The 22,044-nt window shown below is 35.7% G+C and overlaps 1 protein-coding gene and 2 long non-coding RNA genes across 4 annotated transcripts; all 3 read left to right on the top strand.

The window, feature by feature from the left end:
• Window positions 1–347: 347 nt before the first annotated feature.
• On the top strand, window positions 348–3,788 carry LOC113340746. Of its 2 annotated transcripts, XR_003355631.1 has the most exons (8): window positions 348–771; window positions 963–1,019; window positions 1,241–1,323; window positions 1,413–1,479; window positions 1,965–2,028; window positions 2,516–2,589; window positions 3,176–3,306; window positions 3,575–3,788. It is a non-coding gene; the product is annotated as an uncharacterized LOC113340746 (long non-coding RNA). The 2 variants fall into 2 exon arrangements; XR_003355630.1 differs by lacking the exon at window positions 3,176–3,306.
• Window positions 3,789–14,856: 11,068 nt separating this feature from the next.
• On the top strand, window positions 14,857–15,323 carry LOC113340756. Its single transcript, XR_003355633.1, has 3 exons — window positions 14,857–14,905; window positions 15,019–15,155; window positions 15,266–15,323. It is a non-coding gene; the product is annotated as an uncharacterized LOC113340756 (long non-coding RNA).
• A 10-nt stretch (window positions 15,324–15,333) lies between these two features.
• Window positions 15,334–19,540, top strand: LOC113340755. Its single transcript, XM_026585829.1, has 5 exons — window positions 15,334–15,389; window positions 15,543–15,921; window positions 16,285–16,380; window positions 16,533–16,582; window positions 19,249–19,540. The coding sequence occupies exons 2-4, from the start codon at window positions 15,559–15,561 to the stop codon at window positions 16,569–16,571; spliced, it is 498 nt and encodes a 165-aa protein (XP_026441614.1). The 5' UTR covers window positions 15,334–15,389; window positions 15,543–15,558; the 3' UTR covers window positions 16,572–16,582; window positions 19,249–19,540.
• Window positions 19,541–22,044: the final 2,504 nt, after the last annotated feature.

Here is a 22,044-nt window from a genome sequence, read left to right as displayed (position 1 = left end):
GAGGGGTGCATACAACGCATACCGAGTTCTTGTACTAGACATCTAATGTTTTACAGTATTACACTAACAAAAGCTTTTACACAACATCACCTTCATATGTACGTACATATTGTTCCTCTCTATGTCAAAGTATTTATGGAATACTTTTGCAAAATTGAAACTTCGGGACATCCCGATGGTAAAGCATAAAGCTATAATGAAATAACATGCATGTCCGACTATGGCTCTTGGCCCCTACGTGGATCGGTCCATATATGGCAAGTTGATCTTTCTACGTATAACACTAAGTTACCTCTCTATATATATAGAAGTAGAAATTGACGTTTAGTCTCAAAGTTGGTGGGCTTTGGATGCTTTAGTCCTACCATCTCAGGCCTGGTATTCGTTAATCCAAATTTGTAAATACGGTGACATTTTAATCCATTTTTATACGAGTTATTCCAAAATATTACAGATCCAGAAAAATTCAGTTATTGTTATTACCCTAAATATCCTTTTAATGTTTTTGATGTTTTGTAGAGAGAGAAACAAATCAGTTGCAGAGAAAATAGATCTAGGTTTTCTTGTTATTCTACCTCCTTCCCTTCGTCTGCTTCTATTACAATTGATCATAAAAAATATGATCCAATAGATAGCGTAACCAAATATATCAGTTCAACAATTTCATTGGAGATTTCGCAAAAAGGAACTATTGGATTGGGTCTTCGAAATTTTGAAGGAGAAATTAAATAAAACATAGACGTAAAGGAGATTGAGAAGAAGCATTAGAAGGTTTTTTCTTCTTCCTCAAATTATACAGTAGATTTTCATTCTTAATTCTAGCTCTCGATCGGAAAATAAGAATCATCTTTTTTTTCCTTCTGTAGAATGGAATTAAAGTCCTCGGATTTTTTTTCTTCTATATATATATATTATGTTATGAATTTTCGGGTAAAGTTATAAATGAGTACTTGAAATTTCAGGAAAGTTGGGTTATATGGATTATTTTTTCCGCTACAATCAAAACCGGAGATGTTGAGGTATACGATGGTTCATTTTGAAGTTTCTTATTGTTACTGTTATTACAAGATTTAGTAGTTCTTAGAATGTTTCAAGTACTAATTAAAACTTGTGTACCTGCTTGTTCATGATTGTGATACCAAATATGGATTTGTACCAATTTTAGGATACTATCTGAGAAAGTTTAAAACACTATTTCTTTTTGTACATGACCATTTTCTATCCTTTATTCTGAATGTAGAAAGGGACTATCGTTGAATAGATGATTGAAGAAGTAGTGAGGGACAGTGATCATTTAAGGAGCTTAATTAATATTTTGTGTAGGTATATAAGCTCAACTTGCATTACACTTACACTTGTAATAATCTGGCAATATACGAGTTTGTCGTATTTACCACTATTTTTATTTGCAGCTAAAAGGAAAGTGGGTGTAACTTCCTTAAATGACACAAGCTCAAGATCACACCAGGTTATAAGCTGGTGAGTTTAGTATGTAGGTATTTGATTTTTATGGATCCTATCAAATCTAGATTTTTATTGAATTTTACGGTTCCTGCAATATCATTTTTCGTAAAATGACTATAAGTTTATGTTTGGGGTATATTAATGGGGTGTATAAACTGGTACACAAAATAATTAGGGTGTACATGTGAAAGAAACGACTTCATAAGCTTATGCTTGCGTAAATAATTGGGGTGTACAAACTGGTACACATGTGGAGATCCATGACTTCTTGTCATTAATGTGAAAGATTCATGGTGGATTTAGAAATAGGGTCTTTGGTTAAGGAAATTTTGTCAAATTGTTTAGCTCAAGTAATTTCGGATGCTACTTCTGCAAGGACAAGTGATAGTATTGGTGCTTTACGTGAGTGACAGAAGTAAATTATCTTATTAACAATAGGGGATTTTTAAGATGATAAATTTTTAACAATAGGGCTTATGTAAAATTTTATTTGTTTTCAGGTGTCCCATGTACTATCACTTTAACCTTGCATTTCTGGTGTGGCTCCAACTTCTATCTTTTGATGTGAGTAAAACCTAGATCTTGGGTGGCTATTTTTCTTTGTTACATTTAGGTTTGTGTTAATAAATCTCTATGTTTTGACCACTTTTCAGTTATGTTCATAAACGAACAGTGTGTACACATTAACATCAACTCCATTTAAAACTCTTTGTTACTTGTCCTTAAGCTTTTTACTATTCATCCCTTCAATTTATTGTTATTATGTCCGCAGGAACATTAGCAGTAAGTTCTCTTTGGACATTAATGATAGTTGGGAGAGACATGGAAAGATAGGATCATTTGGGTATATATGTTTTGGATAGACGTGTAGACAATATGTGTACATAGTTGTACACCTATTGATTATTAATGTGTACATAATCATATATGTGTTAATTGTTGATGTGTACATAATTGTAAACATGCTTATTACTATACAAGAATCTTTTATTTTAGATTTAATTGTTATTTTCTGTTTACATCTTTAATATGATATGTGGTGTTTACTCAGGGGGAGACATGGAAAGACCGGATCATTTTGTAGGCGTGTATATAATTGTACAAGATGATGCAACGCGGTGCAAGGTATTTATTCTAGTTGTATACTTTGGTTCCCTTGATGATTCCTACGTCAATATTGGTCCTAACTAATAACATGATTGTGTGCTTTAGGCTTTCTTAGTTAAATTTGATAAGTACAACCTTCGTTTAATGAAATAACATATTGATTCCTCATGTGTACATAATTATACACATGTAGATAGTTAATGTGTATATAGTTGTACACTTGTTGATTGTTAATATGAATGATTGGGGTTGTGCATGTTTTACAGGGGTGTACATATTGGTGCACCTGTGTAAATCTTATGAAAAAGTAGGTTTCCCTTGTTTTACAACGGTGTACATATTGGTGCACCCGTGGGAAGTAATTCCCATGAAAAATAGGTTTGTGTGTGGATGTGAATGATAATCTTTATGCATGTTTTGAAGCGGTGTACGTATTGGTGCACCTCTGTCATTCCCATGTAAAAGTAGGTTTGTGTGTGGTTATGAATGATCGTTTTTCTGCATGTTTTACAGGGGTGTACACATTGTTTCACCTGTATAATTCCCATGAAAAAGTGTGCCCGAGTGTGAATATGAATGATCGATTTTATGCATGTGTTTGCAGGGGTGTACACATTGGTGCACTGGTGTATTTTCAATGAAAAAGTAGGTTTGTTTGTGGCTACGAAGGATTGGTTTTAGGAATGTTTCACATGGATGAATATATTGATGCACCAATATACTTCTCATGAAAAAGTAGGTATGGGTGTGAGTATGATTAATGTTGTGCATGTTAGTAATCTCCTTTTCAGTAAAGTGCAATGGACCACTGTACTAGGATATTTCGAAGCAATATTAAGTTTGTGTAGTAATGCCCACATGGATTATGTCTCTAACCATAAACCGACTAACTTTTTATTTTGATCATTTTTTGCTTTATTTCTTATGTGGATGTTGGTGAAAGGATAATCACTTTCTTTTCAAGCTGCGATTTCTTATGTTCATTGTTTTTTCCTCGATGCAGGTTATCTGCTAAACTTACCTCTACAAATCTAGTTGTTATCCAACTGGAGCTTGGCATGGTTGATAGTTTTTTGTCTGTGTGGACTAGGATGGCAGTTTGGCATAATTGGATTTTTTTTGGATCTTTGCAGCGGTGTACATAATTGTACACACAAATGTAAATTAATTTTTTTAAAATTAAAATTATATAGTCATATGTGTACTCTTTTTGTAGCTCTCGGAAAATACTTTCCAAATATATAAAGTTTGTCGATTTTGGACGAGCAGTTTAAAAGATAAATTGTTTTTAATTATTTTTATATTATTTAAAAGTTTGTCGTACAATTTCTTTTTTTGAGCAAACGTGTCACATCCACGTTGAATGTGTCAGTTACAAAACAGTTTCCACTCGTTGCACGTGTGTTTATAAAACACGTGTGGAGGTTAGCAGTGTCTTTGTACATTTTCTAGACTAATCTGTTCCTAGTTGGAACGAGATGGACTAATCTGTTAATTTTCGGGGGGTTTTGGACTGAACCGTTTTCTTCCTGTATATAAAGGGTCCAAGGGACTATAGTATGTACCCAAGGGTTTAACAACATTAGGGTTTTTAAGTTGAGAAATAATATCGCGCAGCTTTTGAACCAAAATCATCTTCATGGAGAAACTTCCCACAAATATCATAGACAACATACTTTCTCAGTCACCCATTGAACCCACCTTACAGAGCAAACGAGTATGCAGAACATGGAGAAAGCTCGTCGGCAATAATAAAATCGGTCTCCTGTTTGCGTTTGCAGACTATAATTATAATCTCCGAGCTGAATCATAAACAAAAGTACACCTCTACTATGGAGATGAGTTCGAAGCAAATTTCGAGAAATCCCACATCAAGAAAACACTAAAGAATTATGAGCAATTAGTGAAACACTAATTAATAAAACACTTTATAATGAATAGATTATTTATTATGTGCAATTAGTGAAACACTAATTAATAAAGCAATTATGATATTTAAGTTGAACAAACCACCACCGTTGATTTATCTTTTCTATTAATTCCAACCAAGGTGGAACAGTGGTTAGAGGCCACTCTTATGACAAAATAGGTCATGAGTTTGAACCTCCCTGTCATAATTTTTTTCACTCATAATATTGGAATTAACGCCACAAATCCTGACCACCACTAACAAAGGTAAACTTATCCTAGCTTTGTTTTGTACTAATGATTTCTTCAATTGATTGAGATTGGCCTTCACTTTGGGTTAAAACATCTCTACCATCTCTAAATTTTTTTTATTTTTAAAAAACTCTAAAATATGATTTTGTTTTGATTTAGAGTTAATTAGAGCACGGGCTTTGGTCTGTTATTGTGAAACCTTGGCTCTCGACGGGTGTCTTCTCAACGTCTTTCGACATATTTCCTATTAGAACAAATTCTGATTTGTTCTGTAGATCAGTGTAGAGAAACATTACTATTGTCATTACTTCACAAAATTTAAAAATTTGTTTCATTTATATATGTTGCCCAGTACATAATATGTATTATAGACTATTCATGGTCTACAAATGTAACAACAATAAAAAAGCAACAACCATCCTTCGAAAAGCAGGTCATAACTATGAAACTATATATAAATGTTGAAATATTTGGAAGGACACAATTCAATACCCGACATTACCTAAATCAATAATCCTAATAAGACTATACACTGCATCATATGGCGAAGACTCCACAAGTTTAAGTAATACACCTTTAGGCAGCACATTAATAAGCTTAACTTTACGGAACAAATTAATATGCAAACAGAAAAGTTAATCATAAAAAACCAATTCTCCACTAAAATCACCAGCAAGAGCACCGATATCTTGCATCCCAAGTTGATCTGACACAGTCGATACCTATGAGCCATGAAAAAAACAAAAAGTTTGGTCAGCCAATAAAACAAAGTATAAGACACGCTTTATCCAAAAATATTCATTTGAATCATTTCAAATTTAATTTAGGGCTCTACTCTTGCTTCAATTATGCTCATTAGGGGTCCATGGCTCCGCTTTACTATTTTAATCATTTTTCTTATTTTAATCATTTTACTATTTTAATCATTTTTCTTAATCAGTAGGGTCCATGGCCCATACATAGAATGCATCAGAATCATGCCGCCCAGTTTTCATCGGAGCAAGAGTAATTGCATCTTCCCTGATCAAATCTGCTAAGGTATTTCGAACAAGCTTGCAAAGTGTGTGAGGAACCACTTCTATGGTATTAACAACCCCTAATAACTGTGACGATCTCATTAATAAAATAATCAACCAAAGTCAATTCATTACTCAGATTACCCAACCATTCATTTATTACAAAAATGATAATACGAAATGTGGAAGTTGTGCAATATAAAAGGTACCCATATTATTGCCCGATATAGAAAAGGTACCCATATACTACTGCTATTTTGACAATGTAAACTATATTGAGTATCATTGTGCGTGGAAAGTTGCATTTATAATCATCTACAACAATCTAAGACGCATTAACATTCTCAGAGTTATGGGAAACATTTTGTACATTCATGAAGTAACGACTACTAATCTATCGAGTAAAGGTGGGTGTCAGTAGAGGCATTAACGTTTTCAAGGGACGCGGCAGAAGATACGCTAAATCAGTACCGAATGGCATTTCAGCCATTTATAGACTAAGCATTCAGTGGCCGACCTAATAGATTAGGCAACGTCTAACCATTTATGATCTAAATTGCGCTTTAATAGGAGCACCTAGAGTACCTAATAGATTAGAAATGTTAATTACTCTAAGCATATAAATATATATATATATATATATATATATATATATATATCACAACTCTAAGACATATAGAAGGAAACTCACCTATAGAGCTTTAACACATCTGCAAGGACGCTTCTTGTTAGGTTCAATAACTTATTTACCGCAGCAAAGCAACAACATGTTAAATGTTTATAGGCATAATGTTTGAAATATTATGGTATAGTTAGCCAAAAGTCCCAAAACCAAAGGAACCTTTAGTTCATGACAGTGAACTGACGCCTAGGGGAATTCATCTAACTGCCATAGTCAACAATACTGCAGACACGAATTCTGCCTTAGCGTAAACAACAAGTAAGTTGTTTCTTTAATTTTCTAGGATTGACATTCCTCTGAAGTTAAATATATCACATAATGAAATATCACTTTTACTGCTTCTATTCTAAGTTGGTTTCCACGTGATATGGTGTATAAGTAGACATCGTATGAGAACAAAATCTTATGTGAGATATGAATTTCTTCACTCCACATAAAACAAGACTACATGTCATACAAATAAAAAATCAAAGAAATTTATAAACGATTTAGCACTAACTTACCCTTTGCTTCTTGTTAGCCATCTCACTTTTTAATTATTTTTTCGCAGTAGTGTAGTCGGTCCATCTACCAAGCCATCTCAAAGTTCTCGACTCTATTGCCTTATCAAATTCTGCCAGACCAACCCCCTGCGAAATAAATTATCCACAAACCTTGTATCAGAAACTTGGTGACACACGTCTTGAGCAAGATCACATTTTCCCTCCATCTTCTGCTACAATGGCTGACGCCTGACGTAGCCGTGAGTACTACACCTGCACAAAATAATTATTCTCCGAGTATTTTTATTGCCTATCCAAAACTGTTGAAAACATCCTGTGTTGGCTTTCGCTTATCTATCTCGCCAAAAAAGTCTCTACGATTGCACGCACCTCGGAATTTAAATTAGGTGCAAGCATTACAAAATTTGTCTCATGTTTAAAGCGTTTGCTACTATTTAAAAATCACACAATGTTCAAATCTTAGCTTCTATATGGAGCACACCAATCAACAATTGTCTTAGTTATTAGGATAGGTAGTTTACATGACCAGCCCGTCAGAAAAATGTTGCTCAGGTTAGAATTGTAGTCTTTAAAACTGTTGCTCAGATTGTTACTGCATAGATTAAAAGAGAAAAAAGAAAAACTCATCAGCACAATCAAAAGATTACCTTCCCAAAAATTCTTACCTAAACAAAAATCGTCACCAATAAAAGCTTTATTATACATATATACCCATCTATCTATGAATTAATAAAAATGACAGCATCTCAAAAAAAAAATCTGCACTTTCTATCAGTATAAAAAATGGGGAACGAAGAACCCTAACTTTGAATATACCAAAATCAAAATGAAACATACCTTTATAAATCTGCACTTTCTATCAGTATAAAAGAATGGAACACACCTTTTGTTTGAAAACAGCCTGCATCATAACGCTCTAAAAATCTTTTTTTCATTCATAAAAGGAGATTTAATCTTACATTAATTGCCGAACCGTAACGCCTATGGAGGGGAATCCACTGCGAAGTAATGTGAAGAAAAATAATGGGAAGAGAAACATATTACGTTGAGAAATGCGAGTAACTAGAGTCACCGTCAATAAACGGGTTAATTTGGACCGTTCATTATATGCCCAAAATGTAGATCAGTCCATGGAAAAACACACCTAATCACCGTCCTTTATATATCCAAATTGTAGATGACCGTGAATATAGAAAAACACCGTTTTCCCTAATAAAATAGATTGAAGTAAAACTTAATCATTAACACTAAACTAGATTATCAACACTAAACAATGTAAGCGTTAATTAGTCATTTTTCAATTTTTTTTATAAGGGGCACTTGAAATTACCATGTAATGATCCTTTTTGTCCTATGACATGCCGTCCCTCTAATAAAACTTGCCGCACCTATAACAGGATTTTTCTATATACATGTTCATTATTATACCAGTGACCCACTATGGATTATATTTGTTGTTCAATAAATAATTCAATGGTTTTGTATCCTTTCCAAATTATCACATGATGGTAAGTTCCCGTAAACGAAAACGGAGAGCCGGCCGAAACTAATGACTCGGTAAAGAAAGACATGAGAAAACTTATCACCGGAACAGGCGTTGGACAGACAAGCATGGAGAGCGGCGATCCACGTGGAAGAGGTAGGTTTCATGAACGCTGACTAACAACCCACTTCTTTTCTGCATGTCGATTTCATTTGTTTCCTTTGTCCCTAAACCCGCGAACACGTAAATGAAACCTGCAGATTGTGAAAGGGGGGAATCCCCCTGTAACGCTTCAGTATGCAAAATCGTGAAGGGGACACCCAGTAGCTTTTGTAACAAGGACATGATGTAAGTATGCCCACATATATTAATGGATCCCATTTAAACGGGGATTAATTGTCATCCGGTCCAAAACAAAAACAATTCGCGGCGTGTGCAGCGTCAAGTATTTTGACCTGCCATAATGCGGGTTGTGCAAGGCTCGACAGACCGGCGTAAAAACTATGTCGTACATTTATGAGATTACTCTCTAACGACCCGGTACTTGCTACTGGAAAAGACTTTGGATTTGGATTTTGATTTGGTAAGTTCCCATAAGACAAAAAAAAATAATTAATATGCGCACTCTTTTGCTACCCTGTTTTAGACAACAGTAGAATGTATCTGGATAAATGTGATATATGTCTTTTGGATAGTCCGCAAAAAGCAAACTAGCCAACACTGTAGGGATACATGTCACAACCGCTTAACCACTTTACCTGCAGATGATTAAATGTTAGCCGCCAAAGATCGAATATTTGGCCATCTAGCTATCTACTTGAACACCTTGATTAGACAATACACAAAGTACAATAAGTGGAAAATATATCTAAAGAAAAATTTAATGGCATGGACAAATAAAATTCCTACGTTGAACTGTAAGGAGATTCTTGGTTTTTGTTGGTCGAAATAAGCCTTTTGCTAATGAGAATAATGATGAAGACACTTGGCAACATATAATTGATTTAAAAATTACAAAGTCAAAAGAAAGACTTAACTTTGTGTGTTTAAAATTTTATAGACCAAATTCAACATGGAAGTCGAATATATATTATGACTCTTTTTCCAAATTAATATATAAAGGAAAAAAAGACCGACATACTTCACACATAGTTTCCGAGAAAATAAAATAATGAAGTAAATAAAATCTACATATATTTCCTATATTTTCTTCACCTATATAATGTATTCACGGTACAACACCACATCAAAAATGCAACGCCACAGGGTGGGGCAAAGCCCCGCACACACCAAATAAAAGATGCATCGCCACGAGACGGGGCAAATAAAAAATGCATAACCACGGGGAAGAGCGAAGCCTGCACACACCAAGTTAAAAAGGACCGGGCACAAATCTAGTTGTAATTGTAATCTTGTTATTGATTAATTTAGGGTGATTTGTTGAATTCCCGAGTTTGCCCCTAAGAAAAATATTTCCACAAAATTTGTAAGTATTTTGTTTATATATTGTTATAACAAAATAGTTATCTTTCATTATTTTGGTGCAACAAAAATAAAATAAAATTGGGGGCATAAAAAAGGAATTTTTCGGAGAAATTTTTTCTCAGGAACGGCCATGTTACTACTTCTTTAGTTCGTCCGTTTTTGTTGACACCGGATCATTAGACATTTGGTTTCGAGGTTCAACTCTTGAGTGTGAGTATTATGATGCTACGCTAATATAATTGAATTTGTTAGTGTTTTTGAAAATTGTGGCTTATGAAGTTAGGGTTTTATCGCCTTTTGAAAGAGAGGTAGGAAAGCAACGCTAAGGAAAATAAAAGAGATTCGGGTACATGAAATTGAGAATTTTAAGATTAGGATTTTCCCATATCCACATTGAACCTTAATTGAGGTTCTACAGTAACTTCATGAGTGATTTAAGGTTTTATTTGGTAACTGATGTGGATGTTTTACCGATGAAGTTTATTAGGTTAGATTTTTCTTGCTTTATTAAGCCTTTTGTCATTCTTTATGGTTACTGTAATATGTTTTTTTCTTCCCTTCTAATCGTTGTTTCTACTAAGACCTTGTTTGTTTGCAGCTGACTCGACGTCTGGGTCTGAGTCAAATCCTGAATCATGTTGAGTCAGTAGTCAGACCATTTAGTTTCATTTTTTTGACAGACCTTGACCCGCGATCTGATTCAGAGGCAATCCCTAACTCGGGCATTATTGAGTCAGGTACAATGTAATCAATATTAGATTTCGGTGAATATCGGCCGGGGTTCGATATACAATATTTCGGTGAATATCGGCAAATATCGGTAAAATATCGGAAATATCGCCATCTCGGATAAAACTTTAGTAGATAAAATGGATGTAGAAAAAGCTTCTCATTTTGATGATATGGAAAGATCTTTCTTCAATTTCCATTTATCAAGTTCGTATCTTTCTTTCGTATGAGATTTCGATAGCGCCAACTAATGTAGGAGTTCATATAGGTCGTGAAGATAGAGTCTCAAGGTCGGGTTAGACGACTTGAAAGCTGAACTTCGCGCACCGAAACCGATATTGTCGGCGGTATCTCGGCCATCTCGGCCGAGATACCAAACCAAATTGGCCAGGCGTAGAAATGCCGCAGAGTCGATGGTCCTTAGTCCTTACCTTTGACTCTCTGAGTCGTGGCTAATAACTGTAATACCCCTCCATCCCGTAACTCATTACCCTTCCATCCCCCGTAACTCATTACCTTTGCTTTCTCTTCGACATGATCGATAGCAAAACGGAAAAACTAAAAACCCCATATCTCCTCCACCTCTTTCACCTGATCTCTTCCAAACTAAAAACCCCAGATCTCCTCCACCTCTTTCACCTGATATCTTTCATGTTTTAATCAACTGTAGGTATAACTTCTATTGCATGGGTTTTTTTTGTGCTTGGTTTTGATTGTAATGAAATTCTAGGGTTTTCTTTGTTGTGAAATCTAGTCAACTTTTAGGGTTTAGATTATATTCATTTTCTATTCTGCTTGTGTTGGAGCTTGTAGTCAAACCCACATTTATTATTATTGTTTTTATTGGAAATAATCAACTGATTCATGAAATGGTTCCTGATTTAAGTAATTTTATCTGTAGATGTAATTGCACATAAGGAATTTGATGAGGATTTAGACCCATTTATAAATTTTATTGAGTGATCTGTGATATATGTGTATAGTTTAGTCATTGTTTTCTTGTGGTAATGGTGTCCTCCCACCTGAATGAAAATGAGAACATGCTTCGAAGCCCCACTTTCCATGAAAATGAGTTTAAGTTGGTCCCATTTCTTAGCAAAATCTGGGCATGTGTACAGCATTTGTGGATTTGATTTAACATTATTATATACATAGTATCCGCTATCTCAAGTTGTTCATTATCTTCTGTTGCATACACATGGAATGAAACTTTGTGGTCATTTCTCTGTTTTCTTTTGCGTAACATTTTTCTTCCATTTCATTGCAGATTGGGAAGGCTAAAAGTTTATGTAGAGTAGGGAAGCACTCAAATACAGGCAAGTACTCATTGACCCTTGATTAGTTTTCCCTTTTTTTTTTCTTGCAACCTTGAGTGTTTTAATAAAAATATTTGACACGACTTTTCTAGCTAAATTGTACTGTTTTTGTAATTATTAGCCTTTGTGCATATTATGTTCATCTGTTGTCACTTGTGGTTTGTTTTTCATGGTCCGCAAAATTGTGAGGTCTGAAAACCAAGAAATGGCCATGGTAGCATGTTGTCTTGCATAAGCCAATTGATAGTTGTAGTACTAGGTCATATGGTGTCCATATTTTGACACCTATTAAGTTTTTGCAGCAATGTTTTCTTTTCTATGCAAGTGATTTCGTTATATTTATGTCCATATCAGGAACATAAGGTATTGGATAGGTCATAAATCTACTTTAAATTTATTGTTTCATGACGTCATACATGTTTAACTCCGTGAAAAATAAAGCTGGATAGAGGGCTATGAAACCATTGTGATGTTTCAGTAATGATAAATGTTCATGGTCAAAAATCTATACAAGGGTATTTTATGTCTTATAAAATTCAGTTAGTTGAGTCAGGTCTGACTCAAAAAACAAACACATTTTCTGAGTCAGACCTTAGTGACTTAGATTCAGATGAGTCAGGTGATTTCAGTCAGACCTTAGTGACTCAGATCCAGATGAATCAGATGAGTCAGCTGCAAACAAACAAGGTGTAAGTTTTTGTTTCAAGACACGCTGATAGAGTCGGTGGACTTAGTAACAAGGTGCATTCTTTTTCGTGACCAGGCCTCTTAGTTGTCATTTGAACAACCTATTTTGAAACCGTTTATTCTTTGGTTGATGATTAAATTCTTGTTGAAGAGCCACTGATGATAGTTTTAATATGGTTGGCAGAATGCAACAAACATTTAATTTGCAGCTTTGATAGAAAATCATGAACTAGGACGGTGATGCTTTACCATTGGTTGTCCCTCCTGTTGCCTTCTCTTGAACAATGTTGTCTGCTAACAATATCTTTGATGCTGGTAAATTATATATATATATATATATATATATATATCTTTAGCGACTTCTGTCATGTGTTGGTTCTACGGTAACTTGTCTGTTGGCAGAATTCGTTCGTTGTGCCTGGTGGAAATCTGTGTACGATATATGGTTATTTCATCATTTTAACTATGGCCTGTAGGATTGTAACATGACGACTTTCTCTGTTCTGAATTTATGAACACTTTAATTGCCATGTATGTTACATAGGGTTCAGGGGAAATTTGGGGTTTTTTTTCAAAATAGGGCTACAGATAGAGAATTGTGGTGGTGTTATGAATTAGGTTTTGTATAATTTTGAGTTTTTCTAATTGTGATTGTTTAATTTTGAGTTTTGTCCTATTAGGGTTTATAACTGGTCACTGTCATACTAAGATGGGTGACTACTTTTTGCAGGAGATGGAGCTTGCTGATGCAATGCCGTGGAAACAATTAGTCAAGGAAAATTTAATCATGTTATCTACTTGGGATGATAGTTTTACAAGGAATTGGTATATCTTATCTAAGGTAGATAACGATAGTTTAGTTTTAGAAACCGTTCAACCATGCAATCAAAAGCTACAGGGTATATCAACAACTTTTAATTCCCCTGAAATACTACACTGTCATGGCGGAGGAAAAGAAGACGGTGTAGTAAGTAATCAAATCTTTTCTTATAACCTGAGAACAAAAAAGTGGACCGAGTCAGCTAACCTCCAAACACCAAGACACAATCATGTTTCATTCTCTACAACAACTACGGATTGTTTTATTGTGGGAGGCAGTAGTTCAAGTCTGGTAGAGCATTTTACGTTGACTGGTAAATCATTTCTTAGCCATTTTCCAAAAGATAAGTATGATGGTTTGACTGCTCTAAGGGTATCTTCGTTTGCGTATACCAAGTCCAGGAAATCTTTAGCTGAAATTTATATATGGTGTGAGGATGGTACACATGTTACCTACGGAGTAGCAAAACAGATATGGAGTAAAACTTCTAAATATTCAGAGATATTCGCTAGATCTCCAGAAAACATTGAGTCTCCTATAATTTCAGGCCAAATGGTTTCAGTGCTGAACAATCATTTTTGGTTCTTCCATCTTTTTAAGAATAAGTGGTTAGAAGGAATTGAGCTTCCAGTTCCTCTAAAAGCCAAGGAGAAAATCCATCTCTTGGTTTTTGAGAAAGACCGTCTCTTAGTGTTGTATGTTTGCACCAAGGGGAAACTAAATTGTTATATGTATCAAGTCGGGGATGCTGTATTAACATTAATTACTGGTGGAATATTTACATTATCAAACAAAAAAGGTGGCGAACAATACGACGTTTTGGAGAAATCGCACTTATCAACTGCATCGTCTTTGTAAGTATCTCTCCTTTTATTATCTCTTCTTTTCTTTTTTCGCATGCGTGGTGTGGAAAATTGATTGCAAAATGTGATTGGTGGCCTCTACTAGGCTAGTTTGAGTAGATTGAGTCTACCCATAAGAGACAAGGACTTCAGTTTTCATCCTGCCACTTTGTTATTCACCCCATGTAACTGAGTTTTTTTTCTTATGTGAATACTACACCTAGATAGGTTGGTGGTAACTGAAAATACAAGTATAAATTTTGATAATGAATATATTAAAGTTTACAAATTAAATAACATTTATTTTCTTTTGGGCAGACACTGAATCTCCAGTTCCTCCCTACAGATGTTAAAAACCAGTTTCGCATGCATATAGAAGACGGAGATGTGAAATCAGTTCGAAGCTGTGGTCTTCTGATTGGAAACAAAGTACGGCACAGTATTAGACCATCTAGAGTTCTTCAGAACTACATGCCAAGCAATGGGGAAATGCCGTGCATGCATGAAGGTTGGGGGATATCTGCAAAGACTGTCCTTGAAGCTGATGACTTGTGGATCCATGGCGCTTTGAGTACATATTGCATGGCTGAGAAGTTGGTTACAATGACATAGTGAGTATTTTTCTTTTTGATATTGCAAGTACTTTTGTTAAAGTCGTTATATTATTATGTCATAAGTTTATTGAAGTATTTAAATTTTGGATTTATGCTTGAAAATAATGCAGCGAGATACTAAAGACACTTGTTGGATTCAAGAAACAAGGTCGTTGGATAAAGGGTATAAACGGAGAAAATGTGGTTTTCCAGAAAAATGATATTCATCACAGGTATCCACAGTTGAAGGATTGTCTGATTCTAACAGGTAAGCTGGTTTTATTTTTTCTATGTTACAACGACACGACATAGTGTACAAATGTGTAGAATTTTTGCTATAAGGTTTTAAAAGCAATTGTACTTGTGTTGCTTTTTCAGATGACGAGTCTGAAGATACACGCTTCAAATCTCTTGCTACATTCATTCAATCTTCGATAAATTTTGACGAAAAATTGTTGGATCCAACTGTCAAAAGTCTACTCAATTGTCTTAATGAAAAGACGTAGGTTTGCTAGATCTATAATATTTATTTGAACTTGAATAAAAATAAGTCTTGTTTATTAGAACTTCCGTAAGGTATTTTACATTAATCGGTTGTTTAAATAATCTGTTGCTAATGAATGCTTTATCACTGATCCACATTTATTGTTTTTAGTCCTTATAGCATCACTATGCTCCAGCAAAAGAAGTGGAAGTACCTGCTTGGCCATCTCGTTTTCATGACTTCTGATGAAAAGGCTACCTTATTGATCAGCATGAGGGATAGAGTGCGTGGGCAAAAAGCTATTGACCTTAAAGTAGAAATGAAGGAGCTCATGCCTTCAAGTGCCTCTTGTAAGAGTTGGGATAAATTAATAAATCAGCGTGACCTTCCACTATTTTTCTATGCCCGAGTCAAAAAGATGAAAGCAAATGCACTGAAGGATCGGAATGGGATACCTATTAACTATAACAACTATAACAAGACACAAGTGTCGGGAATTATTATATTTCTTAGAGACACGTATGAGCATGTCAACGACATGTATACATTGGTGAGTCATGTTCATGTTTCAAGTTAAGGAATAAGAGGAAATAGAAGTAAAAGCTAAGTCAGGTTCATGTTTCTGTTTGATATGCTTTTATTTCTATCTTCTTAACTTGCATTGTTATGTTTCATGTTGCTGTGCTGATAGTGTGACTATGTTCAGCTAAAATTTATTGCTTGACTGTTCTGTGTAGCCTTAAAGGTGTTGTTGAGCATGATGAGACTAGGGTTATGGTTTGTTTTCAGCATAAGGGTTCTTAAATCTTGTTTAAGCATAAAGCATGATTAAGAAGCTGACATTCCAACAATTTTAACTAGGTAAAAGAACCAATGAAATAACGTAATAATAATTTTGTTGCTTTCATAACAGGATAATGCTAATGGGCGTTTCTATTATCCAGAAGACTTTGCAAACTGCACTGACCTTGTAGCTCCAGGATTGCTTCCTAGTTACTTTGATCATCATGTAAGTGGGCGTAATGATTTAATGAGGTTATACACTTATACATGTCAGCTTGGGCGTAATGATTTAATGAGGTTATACACTTATACATGTCAGCTTACAACTTGTTTATTTTTTTGTTTTCTTTGTTGATTTTTTTTAATTTTTAACTACAGGGTAGCTTGAGGGAACGGTACGAGAAGAAGTTCCGGTGAAGGAACTCCAGGTAAACTATTCATTTTCACAATTTTTGGTCTTCTCATTTTTACAGAAGCTTTTTCTATTTTTAGACTTTAGGCTTAATTGCACTGAATTCTCGTGGTCTTAATCTTTTCATTTTCACAAACTTTAGACTTGTGCCATTTTTATCTTCACATAAGCTTTTATTGATATGCCTGTCTTCTTTCAATTTGCAGTATCATGTCTAAAATTGTTATTCCCCACCTAGATGCTTACTTTCACTGAATTCTCATGCAAGTTTAATTGAATTAGCAGTTCATTTTTTGAGATTAGTTTCCCAGCTTTCTGTTTCCCTAGAGTAGTAATATATTTAGTTATATTCTATTGAATTAGTTTCATTTCAGCAGCAGTGTGGTAGATTTAGTACATGTTAAGAAAAACTTTAGAAGGAAAATGCAAAGAAAATAACCTTATTCGGGGACAGAAATACAGAATTCTTTCATTCTTTGTATCTCTGGTTCAGCACTTCTTTAGTACCAGGCATATTTTTCAAGGAGATGAAAACTACCTTCCTAGCCCTCATCCCAAAAATGGACCACTCCACTACTCCTAGCGACTTTAGACCTATCGGTCTATGTAAAAATGGTCTATCTCCAAAAGTTCTGGCCAATAGACTATGGCCGCTTCTTTCCAAAATCTTCTCTCCGTTTCAATCTGCTTTCTTGCCTTTTAGGAGAATTACTGACAATATAGTGATGGCTCAGGAGGTTATTCACACAGTGAAGAAAACGAAATCTAAAAAAGGTCTTTTGGGTCTCAAATTGAATATGAGTAAATCTTTTGATAGAGTTAGGTGGCGATATTTTATGGAAATTATGACTAAGTTGGACTTCTCGGGTGAGTCGTGTCAGCTCATTAATCAGTGCAGTAGCACCCCATCCATAGTTGTTATGTGTAATGGCTCACAGGGAAAAATGGTTAAGCCAAAAAGAGGGGTTAAGGCAGGGAGATCCTTATCTACCTATTCTTGTTATGTATGGAAGGGCTTACTAGACTCCTAAGGAAAGGAGAGGAGGGAAAGAAAATCCATGGTATCAAAGTAGGAGAAAATAGTATCTACCACCTCTTATTCGCCGATGACTGCCTCATCTTCTCATGGGCTACGTTAATGAAGGCTAGAAATCTTCTTGATATCATTAATATCTTTAGTTGTGGCTCAGGACTGCCCAATAGATTTTTTAAAAATCAGGTGTTTTCTTTAACCTTAAACTGCCTAATAGGTTTGGTAAAATGATAATTAATATTCTGAAGGTTAACAAAATTATAATAGAAGATAACTATTTAGGCACACCAATGTTTATCTCTGGCTCTAAGATTAAGTGTTTTGATTGTATAACCATGATGTTCAAATGCAAAATTGGAAGGCAGGAAATCTCTCTCCAGCGGCCAGATCAGTGGTAGTGAAATCTACTTTGGAATCTATGCCCATCTACCAGATGGGTTGTTTTCTGATTCCAAAGGCAATCACTTACCTACTTACCTCTCTTCAGTGGAACTTCTGAGGAAAGATGGACCACAAGAAAGGCTTTTTTCCGGAGGCTTGTCTGCACTAAGCAAAGGTGGGGGTCTAGGGTTTAGGGTTATTGAGGCTAATAACCTAGCACAATAGGGAGATTAGCGTGGAATTTAATGATTAGTTTCGGTTCTCCTTGGGTGGACACACTTAATGGCAAGTATTACAGAAATCGTAGACATCCTTTAGACTCAAAAAATTGCAAAAACTGGCACATGGTTACTGACTTGTATCCATAAAGGGTAGAAAGTTATTCGACCCTACTGTTTCTGGGAAGTTGGCCAGGGTCTTTCTGTCAGCATCTGGGAAGATTGGTGGGTTCCTGGATTCCCCTCGATCACTAATACCAGAACTTCTTGTCTGACTATGGTCAGTGACCTCACTCATGGATCGTCTCGTTAGCTTTTGCTACTTTCCTTCCTGATATTGCTACGGCTGTAACCATAATTAGAATTAGATATGGACAGATGGAATCCTGAAAAGTCTGGAGTATTTAGTTCTAAGATGTCATATTCTTTAATCAAACCTTTCTCCAATCATAGCAACATATTTTGGGTAGGGTCTGGAATATCAAAACTTCGCCTAGAGTTCAACTGTTCATTTACAAGTGTATCTAGAATATGCTCCCTCTTACCTCTATTGTCGCTAGATACACTAATATAGTTAACTCTTGTACTTTTTCAATTACCATGGCAAGACAATGGAGCATCTCTTTCTCCAATGTCCTTTTGCTAGGAGCTGCTTACTCCTCCTCAGGTTTGATCCACATTTCTGTTAAAAACTGGATTCTGGATTGGAATACTAACCCTGCAGGATGGTATAAAGAAGGAGACTTGAATGCCTTTTGTGCTTCAGTTCTCTGACACATTTTCAGGATGGTATAAAGAAGGCTAGATGCCAGAATATTTTCAAGGAAACACGTCCTGACCCGAGAAAGAACCAACCTATGGCTAGACCTTTCTGTCTAGAACATTCTAAAAAAAAGAAAAGAAGCAGAATAGGTAGACTGCACCAGCTGACACTCACTGGCAACTTCCACCCACTAACATTCTAAAACTCATTATGGCTGTAAAATTATGCAAGGAATCCAATATTGGGATCGTAGCTCTAATCCTAAGGGACTGTTGGTGCTTGTGCAGGGAAGTAAGGACGAGGTGGAGATGCTGGGAATGGTGGAGGCACTTGTTTGGGGGCTTTCTACTGCAAATCAAGAAATTGTTATAGATACAGCTGCAATGATCTTGTTAAAGAAGTCGATGGAAGAACAACCAAATGGGATGGCAGGCAAAGGCTTACTGGCAAGACCATTAAACCACACACCTTTTGAATTATGATAGCTTTAAGAATTAAAACTTTGACTATGTGACTAATCAGGCGGCTTTGCATCAGTCCACCAAGTTATTGCAAACTCTACCTGTTTAAATAGCTATTATCCACCAAGTTATTGCAAACTCTGGCCTAGTAGCTTGTTTCCTGTTTTTCTTGATTCTTTGCTCATTCTTCTTCCATGTTAATCTGTTGTGGATATAACTGATTTCCATCAAAGGACCACCTGGTTATCTGCTATTGAAACTGTAGAGTGGAGTAGCCAATAAGAAACGTCCTAACATAACCGAATGTGCTAAAGTGAAATCGTGTCCTCCCAGTTCTTTGCATGTACCAGTATAAGATATAGAGAAATGGTTTGTGACAGGAACTTCCTGCTCCTGTTGTTGCAGTTGCTTTGCCTCTCCATCATTTGTTATTGTGTGATTGATTAGTTTCCTAATCTCTCACCACAACCTTTTGTTTCAACCACTCTCGACCCAAATTCCTGTTACTCCAAAATAACTTTAGGACTCTTACTGGCAGAATCATTTTCTTGGCTCTATTTCGTATATTTACTAATAAAATTCTCCTAGTGAAATAAAACTTGGGCCAGTCTTATGTCAGAAGCAGATGGTGTGGGGAAGACCTGTTGCCTGCTAAAAGTTGGGCCAGTCTTTATGATTGTGTGCTACAGAACAAATCCTGGCCTTGAAGGGTAGTCATGTAATTCTCCTAGTGAAATAAAACTTGGGCCAGTCTTATGTCAGAAGCAGATGGTGTGGGGAAGACCTGTTGCCTGCTAAAAGTTGGGCCAGTCTTTATAATTTCTTCTGGGTAAAATCATCATCCATAATGTGGACAGAAAGAGAGAAAAGGATGGCGATGGGGGATGATTCGGTTATATATCCATCTTCCTCAGTTATCACTCATTCTCTCACGCTAGTCATGTTTCCTCCATGGGTGAGAAAAAGAGATGACTAAAGCTGCCCAAATTCACATGCTCTCTCTCTATCCATCTAAAAATTGATAATTCCCTTTCCTTTTTCTCTTTTGGCAAAATAATTCACCTAACATAATAATTTATTAGTGTGTAATTCTAGCTTCTTGTACTTCCAGATACTTTGATGACACACAAAAATAAAATTTTATTTATTTATTTAAAAAGTTGTTCTTCGCCATGAGATGAGATGAGATGAGATCAGATTAGATCCTGTATTAGCAAAACTAGCGGGACTTTTCGCATTTTTAACTCAGACAGGAAACAAGCTACTAGGCCAGAGTCGAACCTTTATGCAATTTTTCTTTTGCTAATCATAGAATATTTGGATCCTGGTTAGTCATGCATGAGTTGTTGGATCATGTAATTATGTTACAGTAATTTTCTGATAAGCAAGATCCCATATGTTTGCCACACACGAACATGAAGGTAAAGCAAAATCCCATATGTTTGAGATTACTGATAGTGTCAGAACTCTCCACCTCCAATTGATGGTGATGGTGATGGTGATGCCAATCAAAGATCCAAACTCTGAACCTTCAAAACGATGACAATATCCGTTGAGCAAAGGAAGAGGAGGTCGATATTCAAATAAAGTTTTGAGGAGGTCGATATTCAAATAAAGATTTTTCCTCCCGTCCGGGGTGCACATTTCGTCATTCCTGTTTTACACCATGTTTGTTTACTCCTGACTCATCTGAGTCGTCTGGATCTGAATCATCTGGATCTGAGTGAAATCACCTGACTCATCTGGATCTGAGTCGATATGTTTGTTTTGAGTCAGATCTGACTCATCTGACTCAGAAATAAGTGAGTCAGTGGTTTGGTCCCATGAGTCAGGGGTATTTTGTTACCTGACTCAAATGAGTCCGAATCAGGGGTTATGTCTGAGTCGGAGAGCGAGTCAGATCTGACTCAAAATGGAAAACAAACGGTCTGACTGCTGACTCGGTCCGAGTCAGGGGTTGACTCAGATTCAGACGCCGACTCAGCTGCAAACAAACAAGTTCCTAGTCATTGTGCTGGGATTAAGGGGAGCTCTTAGGAAACCTAAAGATGATAATGAAAGTCGATAACGAATGGGTTTTCGATTGTTAAAGAAGACAAAAAATCTTGGTGATGGAACCGAGTACTTATGATCTTTGAACAATTGCCAATGTCTAGACTCAGTTAGTCGATATCTTTGTATCTTCTTCCACATTTCTTTTTGTTTGCTTTGAAAAGATTGTGGTGGTATCACTGTGAATACTGCCCATAGTCATGTATGAATATTCAGCTTATGTAAATATTTAACAGGGTACAAATGACTAAACAAAGACAAAAAAAACTAGATAAAGAGCTAATTGGAACAAAAAAAAATAAAAATAAAAACCTGCAATAAAAGGCTACAATGAGACGTGAAGTGTTAGCAGCAACAGCGGATACAAAATAATCCTTGATTGTGCCGGAAAAGAAAAGCTGCAGGCATTCCTTTAACCATTATCGGCGTCGCCATAGAATTTCTCCCCGCACACCTTCTTACTTAGTATGCAAAAATGTCATCATGCATCTACACAAAACAAAATATCACATCAAGACAGGCTAACAAACCTCGCGTTTTTAGGGGCCACTCAAAAAGATTTAGGGGCCA

Source organism: Papaver somniferum, unplaced genomic scaffold (genome assembly GCF_003573695.1).
Source record: "Papaver somniferum cultivar HN1 unplaced genomic scaffold, ASM357369v1 unplaced-scaffold_23, whole genome shotgun sequence".
Classification (NCBI taxonomy): Eukaryota; Viridiplantae; Streptophyta; class Magnoliopsida; order Ranunculales; family Papaveraceae; genus Papaver; species Papaver somniferum.
This window is presented reverse-complemented; position numbering and strand designations above follow the sequence as displayed.